Genomic DNA, 18148 nt, shown 5'->3' on the forward strand with positions numbered 1-18148 from the left:
AAGCGACTTACAACAGGTCAGCAGGAAGGGTAGAACTCTGGCAGCTGACTAACAATGTTCAAACAGTGTTGAAACTTGGGTAGTACAATCTTGAGTGCATAGTAGTGAAGACAAGACATGTTATAGTAACATATGCAAGGAGGATTATTTAGTTGAAAAGTACATGACAGTACGAAGATTCGTTTTTTTCTCCTTCATTTCAGATTTGATTCAAGCCAGTCGCTTGAATGCCAGAGTCCTGCCGACTGAATTTATACAACTTAGCATAATATGTCGGCACCAGAACCAATCCAGCAGACAGGAAACACTACACGAGGGGCATCAGTGCAGACGGAGGAAATGTTGTCCCATCTTCTCTCGACCACCCCGGAAAATACAGTGCCGGCAAGAGGTGCACTTCACACTCTCTCTCTCTCTGTGACCTACCTAGGGTTAATATTAACCCTACAACCCGTCAACAGTATTAACAACAGCTACAACATTGACAGTGCAGTTATACTTAGACTGTGTGTCCAGTCTATAAATAAGCACAGAATAAGTGCAAGACAACAGCGGGCAGCCTGCAATATGCAGGGCGCCGCAGTGGTTAGTGCCGTTGCCTCACAGCGAGAAGGTCGTGGGTTCAAACCCCGGCAGGGGGCTCTTTGTGTGCAGAGTTTGCATGTTCTCCCCCCGTGTTTGCGGTGGTTTGCTCCGGGTTACTCTGGCCTCTCCCACACAATGAAGAAAGGACATGCATGCTATAGGTAAATCCTGTTGTTGCCCTTGACTGGCATTACAACTGGAGTTGGTCCCTGGGCGCTGCACCGTGTGTCTGTGCACCGCTCCTCAAGTTAGGATGGGTCGAATGCAGAGGACGAATGTGCCAGAGGGGATTAATAAAGCTCCTTCTTCTTCTGCTTCTTAATCGCCTCACTATTTCATCCAACGTATCCACGCCCGTGGCATTTCTCAAACTCTAAACTTTTCCAACTTCCACATGAATTGGCTGCGAAATGGTCGCACATCGTCCGTTAATATAACACATCCAGTAACCTGCCAACAGCAGCCGAATCCTGCGGCCAAATGAATAATCAAAGCTAATACAGCACTTAGGCCAACAACAGCACATATTGATGACTCTACCTGCCTATTATACAAGTTGATAGCGGCTGTTGCACTAATAGAAGTGTGGAATAGGTCTGGCCATTAGAATTCATGTGAAAATATGCCTACTGATAAAAACTACTAACAATAATCATCCTCTCCGGTGGAAAGAATGTCCCGGTCGCAAGAAATAAGAACCATGTAGGCTAGTCTACATATTAACAGAACATATAGGCTATGGTTTTGGAAATGAATATAATACATGTCCTCAGATGGCCACAGATCCTATCGACAGCCAATAGTTCAAATCAATAGCCTAATCACCCTATGATCATTACTGCCGCTCACATAACAGTGAAGGCAGTAAAGGCACCGAAGGGCACATTTCATTGTGAGGATATTGCTCACAACCTTCAGTGCCTTCCGATGTGCTGTAAGAACCTTACAGATAGTCAGTTCTTCTCCTCTCCAGCCACGTCTGTGGCACAGGGCGCACAGGCCACGTTGTGTGAGCTCCATGTACTCTGCCTCCTTCCTAACTAGCATCTCGTCTTGAATTAACTACGGGAGGAGAGAGAGGATCTATTTTAATGACACCGTCAGGATTTAGGAAGGTCACCTGTGGAGTACCCCAGGGATCTGTGATAGGTCCAAAACGTCCTATCTAGCATCTCGTCTTGAATTAACTACGGGAGGAGAGGCAGGATCTATTTTCTGATACGCATATAGATAAATAGCCTACAACTACATGGATTCAGTCACAGACCTTGTTGCATAACCTGTCTTACTATACTTGTATTATCAGTGATTTTAAAGAAACATAATAATTATACTTAAATAAACTTGATACTGGGTCACTGTCTGTGTGTGTGTGTGGCAAGCATTAATTCGGGGGCGTGCAACGCACCCCTCTGTGCCAACACAGTGGAGCAGGCCCACCAGTAGAGCGCCCGCTCTCGCCAACGGTAATTCAATATGATAAATATGAATGCATCTCGTTAGTGATGCACCGATGTGAAAATTGTGGCCGATACCGATAACCGATATTAATATTGCTGTTCTGGCCGATACCGATATTTACCGATGTCGATATCTCTGTATAGAAAACACTTTTTTATGATAATCAAATAAAGAGCTATTTTCCAAAACGCATAATTTTTTTTACTTTTGTAACTTATTTTCAGAAATGACTGATATTTTGAAACTATTTAAGGCCAAAACATGTAAAAAGAAGAAAAAAAAGATTGGCCATGACGCCCATGTGACCGCGGCAGCGCGAGAGAGCGGCAGTGCGGAAATAGGCTGCATCCTCCACATCAAGAAAGACAGACAGGCATTCTCTGTGACAAACACTAACCTTAATCAACTCCGAAATAATGCCCAACCTTAACCCTCCCTAACCTTAACTTAACCCTAACCTTAACCAACTCCGAAATAATGCCTAACCTTAACCCTCCCTAACCTTAACTTAACCCTAACCTTAACCAACTCCGAAATAATGCCTAACCTTAACTTAACCCTAATCTTAACCAACTCCGAAATAATGCCTAACCTTAACTTAACCCTAACCAACTCCGAAAGAATGCCTAACCTTAACCCTCCCTAACCTTAACTTAACCCTAACCTTAACCAACTCCGAAATAATGCCTAACCTTAACTTAACCCTAACCTTAACCAACTCCGAAAGAATGCCTAAACTTAACCAGCGGAAGAATGCACGTTTATAGCGCAAGATGATAAACGTAAAAAAGAAAAAAACAAGAAAATTGAAGTGATTCGAACTTGTGACCAACCACACCGCAGGCTCCACAGCACGGCGGCATACCAGTTGAGCTAAGCATTGATGGAAAAACATCTGGGATTACGGCTACATAATGCCGCAAGCTCTGCCGCTCCGCTCTGCGGCTGCCGCGCTGCGTGTCGCAGCCAATCAGGGAAAACGCGGAAGCACTCGGCAGCACTCTTCGGCTCCAATTAAAGAATAGGCTTCCCTCTAGCCTCCACACGGTACCGGACTGATGCGGATGGTGTCCCTCCCCTAGCCTCCACACGGTACCGGACTGATGCGGATGGTGTCCCTCCCCTAGCCTCCACATGGTACTGGACTGATGCGGATGGTGTCCCTTCCCTCTAGCCTCCACATGGTACCGGACTGATGTGGATGGTGTCCCTTCCCTCTAGCCTCCACATGGTACCGGACTGATGTGGATGGTGTCCCTTCCCTATAGCCTCCACACGGTACCGGACTGATGTGGATGGTGTCCCTTCCCTCTAGCCTCCACACGGTACCAGACTGATGTGGATGGTGTCCCTTCCCTCTAGCCTCCACACGGTACCGGACTGATGCGGATGGTGTCCCTTCCCTCTAGCCTCCACACGGTACCGGACTGATGCGGATGCTTCCCATGGTGTGAATTGGGTTATGATGATAATGAGAAAATGAATGCCAACCAGACTCCTGAGATCAGAACGAGCAGGTCTGTTTAGCGTGATCTATACGCACCCCATCTGGAAATGTACATGATTCTGCCCTACAAAGAAATTAAAGTATTGACTCGACAGAAATGTGTTGTTGTCTTTTTCTGTTACACTGAATTAATTTGAACAGTAAAAAAAAAAAAAAAACTGGGCAGACAATAACTCATGTTTCCCCGGAATCATAGCATACGGTTGAGTTAATGTCTTGAGATACCCGTGTTGACTAAGGAGAACAGAGTGTGTGCGTGTGTGTATCTGTGCATGTGTGTGTGTGTGTGTGTGTGCGCGCGCGTGCGTGCGTGCGTGTGTGTGCGTGTGTGTGTGTATAAGCTGTATAAGCACACCAGTGTGAAGCCATATATGCTCAATCTGTGTAGGGACAATTCATTGTTCTCTGATATTTCAGCAAACACCCCCGATGTTGTTATTGTTAATGAGAATAACAGAGAGGTTCTCATCCTAGAAGTTGGCTGCACGTTTGACTACAGTCTAGAGGAAGCCTTTACAACCAAAATGTTAAAATATCAACTGTTAGACCATACCCAGGGAACAAACTTAACTTTTTGACTCACCAGCCATTTGGCTGGTAGATTTGAAAAACTACCAGCCGGGCAGATTTTTTTACCAGCCAAAAATTATAAATAGCTTTTTAGTATATCGCCATGTGTTATTATTACTATATAATACTCTCATATGCTATTTTCAATTAATATCATAAACAACATAAGGAATATTAGCATAATTTTGAGTGGACTGAAGGAATGAGTCAGCGTTAATAGTTTTAAATGCAAATAATTTATTGAAACATAGAAGTGGGGTCGGGACACACACACACACACTGTTTCAACTCACCACCCCCGCATCATATTGTAGTCTGTCTTCAAACTTCCACTCCTCTCGAAACTTTTTTATATTTGAATATCAACATTATCTGTCCATCCTCAGTTTACTATAATATACTCCTGTCCTGAGTCCTGACTAGTGACTTCATCGTCTTTCCAAACGCACGTACGCACACACACAGGGAAGGGGAAAGTACCCCACCATTTCCCTTTCCCCAGTCCACACTGTGTCTGCTGTTCTCTATGGCTCTGCGCCTCTGCCTCTGATCAGGATTAGCTTGTTAGCTTACGCTAACGTTGTAGTGATTGTAATGGTACATAAACGTTAATTTCGGGCGATGTGGGCATAAAGGAATGGCGACGGTGCAAAGCATGTAGATGCATTTGAACCGTTGTGAGAAGAAGAAAAAACACCACAGACTTATTTCGAGTCTGTAGGCGCACTGCTGTGTTAACGGGCGGATATCATATGACTCGCGGAGTTGCTACAGGTCTTTCAAAATAAGAGTATCATATGAACCTGAACGTTGCTAGCTGCCGGAGCCCAGATATTATGACTGGAGCTGCGCTTGGGGCGGAAATGAGACCCGCACAGGATTTTCAAAATAAGAGTATCGATATGAACTACACGCCAGATGGCGGGCAGACCTATAATTTTTTATCGCCAAACCTTAAATCTACAGGCCATTGGCGCTTGGTTATTTTGTTCCCTGACCATACCATATCACAACTCGGCTACAACTGTAAACTTTTAATCTTCATATTTGAAAGCCTGGGTCATGTCCATAAGTTGGGTGTTAGAGGCCTTCAGATGGCCGGTCTTCCCAAGAGAAGAGCCAAACAATTAGCAAGATATTGCTCAGTGTCAGCAATTATTGGCAGCCGGGCAATTTGGAGAAGACGCTGCTATCTGTATCCATGAGCTGTGTGTAGATTGTCAGGTTCATCATCCATGTGTGTGTGTAACTTTGGTTGCCATTGTCAATTTGGACACGACTATCAGAATAACCCACAATGTACAAGTGCACTGATAATATTTGTGTCCTTTAAACATTGTCTTTATGTGGACATAAATAAAGATTCTAAATGTGTGTGTGTATATATGTGTGTGTGTATGTGTGGGGGGGAGGGGGTTCTCCAACACTCACACTGCACATTGAGAACGTAGGGTATGTGGAACTCGGTCTGCAGGGAACAGAGTGTGTGTGTGTGTGTATGTGTGTGTGTGTGTGTGTGGGGGGGTTCTCCAACACTCACACTGCACGTTGAGAATGTAGGGTATGTGTGTGTGTGTATGCGTGTGTGTGTGTGGGTTCTCCAACACTCACACTGCATGTTGAGAACGTAGCGTATGCATGTGTGTGTGTGTGTATATATGTGTGTGTGTGTATCTGTGTGTGTATGTGTATGTATGTGTGTGTGTGTGTGTGTGGGTTCTCCAACACTCACAGTGCACGTTGAGAACGTAGGGTATGCGGAACTCTGTCTGCAGGGCCGGGTGTCGCACCACGCAGGTGAGGGTCTGCCCCTGGGCGTGGCTCTGGGGGGGCCACACGTAGCGCACCTGGGTGGTGGTGGTGCCGTTGGGCTCGTCCTGCGCCTGCACCTCCGAGCGGCCGTACAGCTCCGTCTCCCAGGACACCTTGGCGGCGGGGCGGCCGCGCTCCGCTATGCAGGTGGCGACCACCGACTCATTCCCCCCGTCGACTAGGGCGGCGGAGCCGGCAGACACGTAGACCTTGGGTTCCACTGTGGGGAGGAGAGGGAGAGGGAGGTGGAGCAGGGTATAGAGAGAGAGAGAGAGAGAGAGAGAGGAAGTGGGAGAAGGAGGTGATGGTAGAGCAGGGTATGGAGAGAGAGAGAGGAAGTGGGAGGAGGTGATGGTAGAGCAGGGTATGGAGAGAGAGAGAGGAAGTGGGAGAAGGAGGTGATGGTAGAGCAGGGTATGGAGAGAGAGAGAGAGAGAGAGAGAGAGAGAGAGAGAGAGAGGTGATGGTAGAGCAGGGTATGGCGAGAGAGAGAGAGAGGTGATGGTAGAGCAGGGTATGGAGAGAGAGAGAGAGAGAGAGAGAGAGAGAGAGGTGATGGTAGAGCAGGGTATGGAGAGAGAGAGAGAGAGAGGGAGGCGATGGTAGAGCAGGGTATGGTGCAGAGAGAGAGGGAGGGGGAGAGAGCGGGGGGGGGGGGCGACAGAATGGAGAATAGATTACAAAATGAGTATTGATCTTTTGTATATATAAATATGAATAAATAATGGGCATCATAAAACACAGACAGCATTATGGACAGGAGGAAGTGCCTTTAGTACACTCAGCCAGTAAGAGTAGATTGATTCCCCTCATTTCACGGATGTTTATTAAAAATTTATGAAGCAAGCCGTTTTCGATCATAATGCAGGAGCACTCCGGCGGCGGGGCGAACTTCATCGTTGTGGCCCGCGTGTCCGGGACACAGCGAGTTGGTGAAGAAAAGGGTAATAGTGAGCAGCCGTATATATATATCGACCACTGCGTCTTTATGGTTCTGGCGGAGCACCTCTGTATAAAAACTGGAATCGCCCCGCTCCTCTTCAACCATAACAACAGATTGGGTGCGACGATAAAAACCTGCTCCTCATAAACGCCCCCCCACCGTCCCGAAAAAGCCAGAAACTACCGAAGCGGCCACTGGGGAAAGAAACGCGACTAAATTGTCTAGCGCTTTCAGATCAACGCGGTGCTGTTGTGTGCGGCGCGTCTGCCTTGGATTGTGTGTGTGCAGTATTGTGAACCGAGGCGTTGGGTTACTGAGCGCTATTCAGTGCTCTGGAGCGAGGATAGTGTTACGGCGGCTTCCTGGGAAAGACTGGGTATAACCGGGGGCCGTGAGTCCGTGACACAGATTTCCCCGACAGGAAAGCAAAACAGATCCATGCGAGACGGAGGACGAGGCCGAGGTGCGACACGGCCCCTCTACCTGTTGCACGGGAACACAAAGCAGGACTTTCACTCGAAAACAAGACGGGATGCCCCCCCCCCCCCCCCACCTTTCATAAAGTGCGACCCGCTGGGAAACTTTTCACAGAGGGAAAGGGAAAGAGAGAGAGAGAGGGTGAGAGAGAGAGGGGAAGGCAACAATAGAGAGGCTGTGAAACACAAATTGACCACAGAGGTTACATTCATAAAAGCGGAAGCAGGTTATCTTTATTTTCCATCATTACTTCCCCATGGCCTCTCCTGCCGTGCTGCCATTTTCCACGTCCATTTCTCCTCCCGTCTCCTCCCCGTGGAGACCCTGCCCTGTCCACTCATCTCCATCTCTATCACTATCTCCCATCTCTCTGTGTCTCCCTCCCATCCTTCTAGCTCTTCCTCCCTCCGAGGGCCGGTGCCAACAGCTGTTCCACTTACTGTAACTGTGACAGTCTTAGCATGCGGGGGCACACACACGTCCACCTAATCCCCAAGACAAGGCCATCACCTCCAGACATTTGCCGCCACCCCCCCCCCCCCCCCCCCCTCCCCTCCCCTCTCCCCCACCCCCCCCCTGCCAGGCAAGCACGAGGCGTGACAACAAATGCTCATAACCTCGGAGATCCCTGTTCCCAAAAATAACTTAAGTGCCGTCGTTTTAGCCCTGGTGCTGCCGTTCCCAAGCTGTCCGCCTCGCATTCCTCCCTCATCACCGCTCTCCTGCCGCCCCTCCTGCTGCCCCGGCCGGCTCACGGTAGCTCTGTTATGGTAGGAGGCACCCAGAGCCGGGGCCCACAGAACAACCAAATCAGAGGAACGTGTTAATTTGGAAGAGGGAGGGAGGGAGGAGGGGGTGGCTTGGGATCCATCTTGTCGAGTGGAGGAGAGGGTAACGATTTCCCATCAGGGAAAGGGAACTTGCCTGCGCCGGCCCTTTTCCCACCCACACACACTCTGCTTCACTCCTGAGCGCTGACCGTGTCGGACAGCTAGAATGGGGAAGCCTATCGGGCTGGGATCCGACTGGAGGGGCAGTGTTGATACAGTATATCTGGGCATTGTCGCCGTGTCATGGGAACAACAGGCCAGAGGGCCTTTAGAATCATATTCCAGAGGAGTCAATTAATTAACAGAGATAACAGTTGACGTTTCAAATCTCACACTTTATATTTATTCTCACCGCATATACAGTATATCTATCCACACCTGTCTGTATTTACCTGCACATATTCCTTTACTATCTGTATACATATCCTACTCTTACTAGTTACTCTGCTGGCCAGTATGACTACTACTACTACCATACTGTCTTTATACCTGTATCACTGTACATATTATACTACAACTGTACACCTGACTAGCACTACACTCAGTACTTTAAAATCACACTTTGTATATTGCTGTTGCACTTTACTGTTACATTTGCACTCTGGTTGGATGCCAAACTTATTTCCGTTGTACTGTACTTGTGAATCTAATCTAATGCGATCTTATTGTGACTCTTAACGTGTGAAGTTCTCAGTTTGCATGACCCTGTCGGTGTCTGGTGTTCATATCGATGAAGAGAGCCGTTTGAACGGTGGATGACCACGCAGTTCATGGTTTCATGACATATCGCTGATGCTGGAAGAACATAGTCTAAGGATTTGCTGCAATATCAGCACCGCTGACAACTTCCTCAATCCTCCTGTTTTTGTTTGTTTGTTTGTTTGTTTGTTGCACAGTAGATTTCCCACCGACTAGTCAGCAGTTCACAAGGTCATTTTAGTTCCTTCAGTATCGGACGGTGGTTATATTTTGCCTTCCCTCCTCCCCCCCATTGTTTACTGGTGGAGACATTTGGCTTATGTAGCACTATTCCTCCCGAACTGCTTGGGGAGCAATTAAACGCTTGGATCTTTTGTAGGAACCTCCTGAAGAGTGGGAAGAGAGAAAGTGAGAGGCCCAGAGTAAACCCACAGACCGGCCGCCGCCCCCACACACAGAAAAAAATTAAATAACTGCTTTGAGTACCAGTTAGTGACGAACGATACATCAAATTCCATATTGATATTGCAATATGAAACAGCAGGTCCGTATCGCAGAGACTGTGATATTGGCATTTTTAAATAGCTTTTTAAAATAGCCTACATAATAAAAGGAGAGAGAATGGGATGAGAGAAAAGTCTGGCAGACATGCTTCACTTCACATCCAGAAATAATAGGGCATCGACAGGGAAATCCTATAGGAGACGGTGTTATAATAATAATAATATCTTAAATTTATATAGCGCCTTTCAGGAGACCCAAGGCGCTTAACAGCTAAGGGAGGGGAACAGGGAACAACGTAACAACAAAATACTAATCAAAAGGAAAGAAATAAAGATAACAAAAGAAAAAGGGGAAATCAGGCAGAGTCATTTACAAATTTGGTGAAAAGGTGGGGTTTGAGTTGGGATTTGAAGGAGTGCAGGGATGTAGCACTACGGATGTTTGGAGGGAGTGAGTTCCAGAGGGTGGGTGCGGCCACAGAGAAGGCTCTGGGACCAACAGTCCGCATGTTGGTGGTGGGGATGGAGAGGAGACCGGAGTCAGAGGACTGCAGCCTCCGGGGCGGGATGTAGGGATGGAGGAGGTCCGCTAGGTACCGGGGGGCAAGGGAGTGAAGGGCTCTGTAGGTGATGAGGAGGATCTTGAAATTGATGCAGGACTTGACTGGAAGCCAGTGGAGGTGGGTGAGGGTGTGGTTATGTCAGTATTACAGAGAGATGGAACGCACGCCAGTGGTGGAGAGGTGTCGACCACGATGACAGCACCGTACAGGCATGAGGGAAGACAGTCGCACTAAGAATAGTTAGTTACCAGCGTGATTTTTCAGGGTATTGAGGGACATAGCGACTCAACAGTGGCTCAGGAGGTGGAGCGGTCATCTGGTAATCGGAAGGTTCCCGGTTCGATTCCGGCACCTCCCGGGCAGCGTGTCAAAGTGTCCTTGAGCAAGACACTTAACCCCTAACTGCTCCCGATGAGCAGGTTGGCACCTTGCATGGCCGCCTCTGCCGTCGGTGTGTGAGTGAATGTGAGGAACAAAATGTTGGATAAAAGTGCTATATAAATGCACCATTTACAAATTAAAAAAGACAGCTAATAGCCTAGAATACAGCCTTATCAAGACATTGAGTTGTTATGTCCCTCAATACCCTGAGTGGGTGAATACCAAATGTATATAGTAGCCAGTTAATTGTGTATTCCCACAATATGCTACTGAAAGAGTTATAAACTGGTACACTACATGAAAAATAAATATAGATTCTTAAATTGAGACTACAACCTAAAAACATGATACTGCAAGTAATATCACATTGCAGTGTCTCCAAAAATAATGGCAACATGATGCTGGTATGCTGTCCGTATCATTCCTCCCTAGTAGAAATACAGTAGGTGAGCAAATTGATATCCTCAAATATCTCTGCAGGTGAAGATGGGATTACAGCTCCATTGTGTCGTTGTTTCGGTTACTTGACCGACTTTCACTCTGCTTTAAGGTTGTACTCTGTACTCGGCGTTAACAGATTTGACTTCTCTTAATGATTCCATCCTATTTTACAGCAGCTTAACCATTTTTGCATGAAAAGCACCTGTTAAAATACAAACGGGTTTGTAGTCGTTCTGTAGTCAGTTTGTAGTCGTTCTGTAGTCAGTTTGTAGTCGTTCTGTAGTCAGTTTGTAGTCGTTCTGTAGTCAGTTTGTAGTCGTTCTGTAGTCAGTTTGTAGCCTTTCTGTAGTCAGTTTCAACACAAATCAAACATGTGATCACTTTTAATCAGTTCATTGTGTATTTTGCTATTGCTTTTACTATTATGTTGGATTGTGTTGTAAATATTGTGTTTTACTTTTAATGCTTCCGTTTTAGGTGTATGGTTTTATAACATCTTGCCAAAAGGACTACAGTTGTGAATTAGCCAGCTGGCTAAAACTGGCACATTTACAGAAATGTTGATTAATGTGTAGTGTCCTTTTTAAATAAACTGAAACTGAGTTTGTAGGCTTTCTGTAGTCAGTGTGTAGTCGTTCAGTAGTCAGTTTGTAGCTTTTCTGTAGTCAGTTTGTAGTCGTTCAGTAGTCAATTTGTAGTCGTTCAGTAGTCAATTTGTAGCCTTTCTGTAGTCAGTTTGTAGCCTTTCTGTAGTCAGTTTGTAGCCTTTCTGTAGTCAGTTTGTAGTCGTTCTGTAGTCAGTTTGTAGCCTTTCTGTAGTCAGTTTGTAGCCTTTCTGTAGTCAGTTTGTAGCCTTTCTGTAGTCAAGTTTGTAGTCGTTCTGTAGTCAGTTTGTAACCTTTCTGTAGTCAGTTTGTAGTCGTTCAGTAGTCAGTTTGTAGCCTTTCTGTAGTCAGTTTGTAGCCTTTCTGTAGTCAGTTTGTAGTCGTTCAGTAGTCAGTTTGTAGCCTTTCTGTAGTCAGTTTGTAGTCGTTCAGTACTAGTAAATTTGTAGCCTTTCTGTAGGTTTGTAGCCTTTCTGTAGTCAGTTTGTAGCCTTTCTGTAGTCAGTTTGTAGCCTTTCTGTAGTCAGTTTGTAGTCGTTCAGTAGTCAGTTTGTAGCCTCTGTAGTCAATTTGTAGCCTTTCTGTAGTCAGTTTGTAGTCGTTCAGTAGTCAGTTTGTAGCCTTTCTGTAGTCAGTTTGTAGTCGTTCAGTAGTCAATTTGTAGTCGTTCAGTAGTCAATTTGTAGCGTTTCTGTAGTCAGTTTGTAGTCGTTCTGTAGTCAGTTTGTAGCCTTTCTGTAGTCCGTTTGTAGCCTTTCTGTATTCAGTTTGTAGCCTTTCTGTAGTCCGTTTGTAGCCTCTGTAGTCAGTTTGTAGCCTTTCTGTAGTCCGTTTGTAGCCTTTCTGTAGTCAGTTTGTAGTCGTTCTATAGTCAGTTTGTAGCCTTTCTGTAGTCCGTTTGTAGCCTCTGTAGTCAGTTTGTAGCCTTTCTGTAGTCCGTTTGTAGCCTTTCTGTAGTCAGTTTGTAGTCGTTCTATAGTCAGTTTGTAGCCTTTCTGTAGTCAAGTTTGTAGTCAGTTTGTAGTCATGATTGAAGTGAGATGAACAGACTGAAAACCTTATCTTAGATTAGTTAACTTTATTTGATTAGATTAGTATTTGATCTTAGCTAACTAGTCTGTATGTACGTGTATATGCAGCGGCCTGATCTCCAATCTGCCAAAGTTAGCCCACGTCACGCCACTTCTCAGAGAGCTGCACTGGCTTCCCACAGGAATCCGCTTCAAGGTTCTTGACCTGGCATACCGTGCAACGAGGGGAAGGGCTCCCTCCTATCTCCGGTCAATGGTCTCAAACTACACACCCTCAAGAACCCTACGCTCTGCATCTTCTGGCCGCCTGAGACCCACCCCTATTCGGGCTCAGGGGGGCGGGGGGTCATTGAAGCGAAGCAGGCGATGGTAGAACGAACTTCCCACCACAGACAGGACAGCTGAAACCCACCCAATTTTCTCTGCCAACAAAAAATACATTAAAATACAAATTCTTCAATCAATATCTGAATAAAATAAAGAACTTTCTTACTGTCCTTTACTATTATGTACTTTGCTACTATGTCTATACTGCTATCTACTATGTACTATGCCTGCCCTAGACCACTAGCTACTATGCCAATATGTCTATATTACTATGCACTCAGAGTGTAGCACTCAAGTTCAACACTGTTTGACAAACAATACCACTTACCCTCCCTGCTGACTTGTATTTGTAAGTCGCTTTGGATAAAAGCGTCAGTTAAATGACTAAAATAAAAATGTAAACTTAATGTATATTACCACAGTATCCAAATGGTGCAGGTGTTGATAATGTTGGCAACTTAAGTTATAGCAATTAAATATTTTCCTTTTGGAGTGTCCATGGATGAGAAACTGGGCAGAACAAAATGGTCAGTGTTGTGAGTATAGCCTATAAACCTAGCTTGGAATTTGCTCCAGACCAAGATGGCTGCCTTATTCTCATGTTCTGGAATGCAGAGTTATTATTAAACGGCCACTCTATTAATATATTATACCAGTGGCCAAAACCATCTCTTGAAGGGAGGCACATGACAAGCGTAAATTCATGTCTTTGTGATTATCAATAAAAACACCCTATTAAGTCACCTCATTACTAAATGACAAATAATCTTTTTTGCATGACAGTAGTTATGATAACTAACATCCCCAACCCCCTCCCCTGTCTGTCATAGTGCCCCTCTCACTGCTATTGCTTGTTGTATGTATATTTATATTGTAATAACATATTGTATGTCAGAAATGCTTAATCCTGAATTCCTTTTCAGCCCCCCTCTTAATTGATTTCCTGGTTAAATAAAGGTAAAATTAAATAAATAAATAAAATTACAACATGATTACATAAGGAATTACTGTAAAGGAGACCCAAGTATGTGAGTGTGTGTTGCGAGTGTGCATGTGTGTACCACCAGGCCTAAGAAGCTGCTCCCCTGAAGAAAGGAAGGTGTAATTGAACTCTGAGAGGACCCAGACACAGTGGCTGTCACAGCAGCACTTAATGTAGCCCTCATTAGTCATCAGAGCCTCCCCTCGGTCTCTGGAGGAAGACGTGAAACTACCGGCTACAGAGCAATCTCCAGCTTCCAGCGCTGCCTGTGTGCAATCCAATCAAACCATTTTGGGGCTCGGAACACACGCTGACCACACACAACAATCTTCAAGTGTTCCATGTTCCGAAAGAATGGGGGATATGATATATGTGTCCGTACAATGAAGAATATGTACTTAAGTGTGTAGACCCAATGCATTATGCAAGCCACATGGGGGGGGGGGGGGGGGGGGGGCACAGAAAAGTAACCGTGGATGTCTGCCTTGTGTGTGGTTTTGTTTTGATTAAGGTTGTAAATCTGCATGACATTTGGCTCTTACCGTAAGCAAAGGCTAGCATGATGAATATTTACAAGCGACCCCAAAGCAACGGGACTCCATGAACCGCATTTACAGTACAGGGCCAGGTTGGGCAGGTTAAATGGACCCTATTGTAAAAATAGCCTTTCCCTGCGTTTGGCATTGTTTTTACACAATGGGGGGGGGGTCTCGACACTGAGGAATTGTGAAATATGTACAGTACATAGTGAAGTTTCTGCAGTTCAGCTGTGACAAGAACCCTCCCTATTGAAACGAGCCATTCAGAATTGCAGCCACAATCGCCGTAGTTAATAACGTGTGTTTGTGCGTGTGAAGAGATCTTGTGTACAAAAGTGGCGGCTCGCTCGTAAACCTTCTCTTTTCTACCTAAAGTTGAACCTAAAATATATTTTCTGACAACATTTTAACGGTAAGTTTGATATGATATTGCTGGATCTTGAGTAATATATCGTATCATATTTGTATGATAAAAGCGACTCAGGACTACAGTATGGAACTTTCTCATCATCCTATTTTTTTTTATTGTTTTCCAATTTCTGCTCTGCCCCCTGCTCTGCCGTTGGCCCCTGCTCTGCCGTTGGCCCCTGCTCTGCCGTGGCCCCTGCTCTGCTGTTGGCCCCTGCTCTGCCGTTGGCCCCTGCTCTGCCGTTGCCCCTGCTCTGCCGTTGCCCCTGCTCTGCCGTTGGCCCCTGCTCTGCCGTTGCCCCTGCTCTGCCGTTGCCCCTGCTCTGCCGTTGGCCCCTGCTCTGCCGTTGCCCCTGCTCTGCCGTTGGCCCCTGCTCTGCCGTTGCCCCTGCTCTGCCGTTGGCCCCTGCTCTGCCGTTGGCCCCTGCTCTGCCGTTGCCCCTGCTCTGCCATTGGCCCCTGCTCTGCCGTTGCCCCTGCTCTGCCGTTGGCCCCTGCTCTGCCGTTGGCCCCTGCTCTGCCGTTGGCTCCTGCTCTGCCGTGGCCCCTGCTCTGCCGTTGGCCCCTGCTCTGCCGTTGGCCCCTGCTCTGCCGTTGGCCCCTGCTCTGCTGTGGGTCCTGCACTGCTGTGGTTTCATGCAGGGATTTAAATGCCAATGGCCTACATCCAGGTAGTATAACTTAAGAGCTTGTGGGCCGAGGAGCTCCCGAGAGTAATCCATCCCTCCAGGGCAACACACTTAGTGGTGACCCGAGCTACACCCCAACCAACAATGTTCCGCTATGGTTACCTGATGAGAGATTTAAAAAGGTGGGACGGCGCGGTCGGTCGCACAGGGGGGGAAACGCACACAGACAGTGAAGACGGAAAAAACAAGTCGCACCAGACCTTACTTTACCTAATATATTAACGGTGGTCGACGCCTGCGTGTTGCCCAGGGGGAAGGTCGCCACCTTGCAGGTGTAGGAGCCGATGTCGGCGAAGCCCACCCCTTCCAGGACGATAGTGGCGTCGTGCGCCGACGGCGAGAGGAAGGAGACGCGCTTGGCGTACTCCGGGGAGATGGAGATCCCGAACTCGGGGTTGAAGACGGCCAGCGTGATGGTGCCGGAGGGCAGCCGGCGCTCCCAGGAGCTCTGGGTGAGGCTGAGGTTGGAGCCCACCTCTATCCTGCAGCCCAGCGTGATGTTCTTCCCCAGCACTGCACTGACCGTCTCAGGAACCACCACCTGGTTGCTGCTCACAACTGCTGGGAGAAGAGAGAGAGAGAGAGAGGGGGGGTCAGAATCAAGACACTGAGGACCAGAGACACTAAGACACATCAGACTTCTTCAGCGTAAATGGTGCATTTACTGTATATAGCGCTTTTATCCAAAGCGCTTTGCAATTTCACCCATTCACGCACCGATGGCGGAGGCAACCATGCAACGTGCCGACCGGCACATGGGGAGCAATTAGGGGTTAAGTGTCTTGCTCAAGGACACATGAGCACACGCTGCCCGGGAATCGCACCGGGAACCTTCAGACTACCAGACGACCACCGTCGCCCCCGTCACGTCATTGCTTCCCTGCAGTACAAACTGTTCTGTAGCGGGGGAAAAGGAAATCATATTTCCCCTCCCCGGAAAATCACCCCATGGTGCTGTCCCAAGTCTCCACAAAGTTGTTTGCTTCAGAGAGAGACACTAGACAATATATATCACAGATTAGAGTTCTCCGACTCTCTGGTTTGTGGCTTTGTGGTGTCGTGTCGAGGATGGATTTCCACTTTAAAATCAAAGGGTAAAAGGTGTGGCAATGCTGGAGCCTGCGGTTGAAGTGTAACATTCGAATTTCCAATACAAAACTGAAGCAGAAAACAATGCGAAATAATGTATATCAATGCAAAACACATTTACCATTTCTATATGGAAAATACATTATGTAAAAAGTTAGGCTATGTTTTGTAGATCTTCCAGTTCCATTGGGACATTGTCTGTAGGAATAAGTCACACAGAAACAGTAAAAGTCCTGGGCTAATGTTCCACATGACATGCACTCTGATTTTCAAGACATATTTTTATTCTCTAGTCGACTGACTCGTCTCTTGATGTAAGGAGTAACGCTAGACAACAGGTATACACGTGACGTTTTTAACCCTTTTGGGTGAGGCTCTTTTGGAATGTTTGCTCAGAATAATCATCATTATGGGGGGTGTAGTTCGGTAGAAAACAGTTCATACATGAGATTGCTCACAGCATGGTCTGTGGATTATCTTGAGTAACCCAAGTCATGGTTTCTGGAAAGAGACATTGCTTTAGATTTTTTCAAATGTATTTCTTCGAGCACCCCAAATACTGTATCTACAAAACTAGGCGAATCACACCGAAACTATCTGGGTGGATAGATGGCACTCTGGGTAAGGGGGGAAATATATATGTTTTTTTTTTTTTTTTTTAATTTTCAATGAACTGCCCCAAAATCCATTTAAGAATGTTTTCATTTTCTAGTAACTAGTTGATTAACTGAGCTCTTGATGCAAGGACCAACACTAGACAACAGGTCGTTTTTCCAATTGTATTTGCAGTATGTTTTCATTCTCTAGTAATTTGCAGTATGTTTTGGCTTTAGGTTTGTTTATGTCAGCGATGTTTGTAAACAAAAAAGACAAATCAGATTTGCATGTGAATATGCCCCACATTATGGTAAAAATACAAAATAAAATCACAGATTGGGGTTTTAACTGGGACATCAGTCTGTGTTTAGGCCACACCGCTTGGCATGTTGTGCTCTTAATTAGCAACATACTCGCCCCAGGACGCCCAGACTGTCCCTCCTGCTAACGTTAAAGGCAAAGCAGGGGAGGAAATCTGGAACGAGATTAAACGTAACAAGCAATTTGATGTTGTTGTTTTTAACACTTTACAAGCCCCTTTAATCTCAGTTTATGCCACCCGCCTTTAAAAAAAAAATAAGATTTTAAACAGGTAATTCAAAAAGGACATCCTGAAATACTCAATAGCACTGGGACAAGGATTCTACCACAGGACAGCACCATGGCAGCACTGGGACCAGGATTCTACCACAGGACAGTGCCGTGGCAGCACTGGGACCAGGATTCTACCACAGGACAGTGCTATGGCAGGATTCTACCACAGGACAGTGCCATGGCAGCGCTGAGAGCAGGATTCTACATTTTGGCATCATGGCAGGTTTCTACCACAGGACAGTGCTATGGCAGGTTTTCGACCACATGACAGCACTGGGGAAGTGCTGGGACCAGGATTCTACCACAGGACAGCACTATGGCAGGATTCTATCATAGGACAGTGCATTGGCAGCACTGGGATCAGGGCCCTCATTCATCAATGTGTGCGTAGAACTTGACCTATTTCCACACGTAAGCACGGAATGTAGAACTAGTGTACGCACAGGGAAGTCGGGATTCATCACACGGTGCGTACGCAGGCTCTATGCTCCTCCGTGTTGATGAATACCACTTTG

The 18148-nt window shown here is 46.4% G+C and overlaps 1 protein-coding gene across 1 annotated transcript in view; it reads right to left on the bottom strand.

Moving 5' to 3' along the window:
• Positions 1–18148, bottom strand: part of nectin3a (nectin cell adhesion molecule 3a) — a gene marked incomplete at its 3' end in the record, with an annotated part of 71037 nt that overhangs the window by 11193 nt on the left and 41696 nt on the right. The window contains exons 2-3 of the mRNA XM_084310672.1: positions 15564–15914; positions 5856–6155 (exon numbers count right to left, since the gene is read on the bottom strand). Of these exons, the coding sequence (XP_084166798.1) occupies positions 5856–6155; positions 15564–15914 (651 nt within the window). The remainder of the gene's footprint in view (positions 1–5855; positions 6156–15563; positions 15915–18148) is intronic.

Source organism: Notolepis coatsorum (genome assembly GCF_963971535.1).
Source record: "Notolepis coatsorum genome assembly, chromosome: 1".
Lineage (NCBI taxonomy): Eukaryota > Metazoa > Chordata > Actinopteri > Aulopiformes > Paralepididae > Notolepis > Notolepis coatsorum.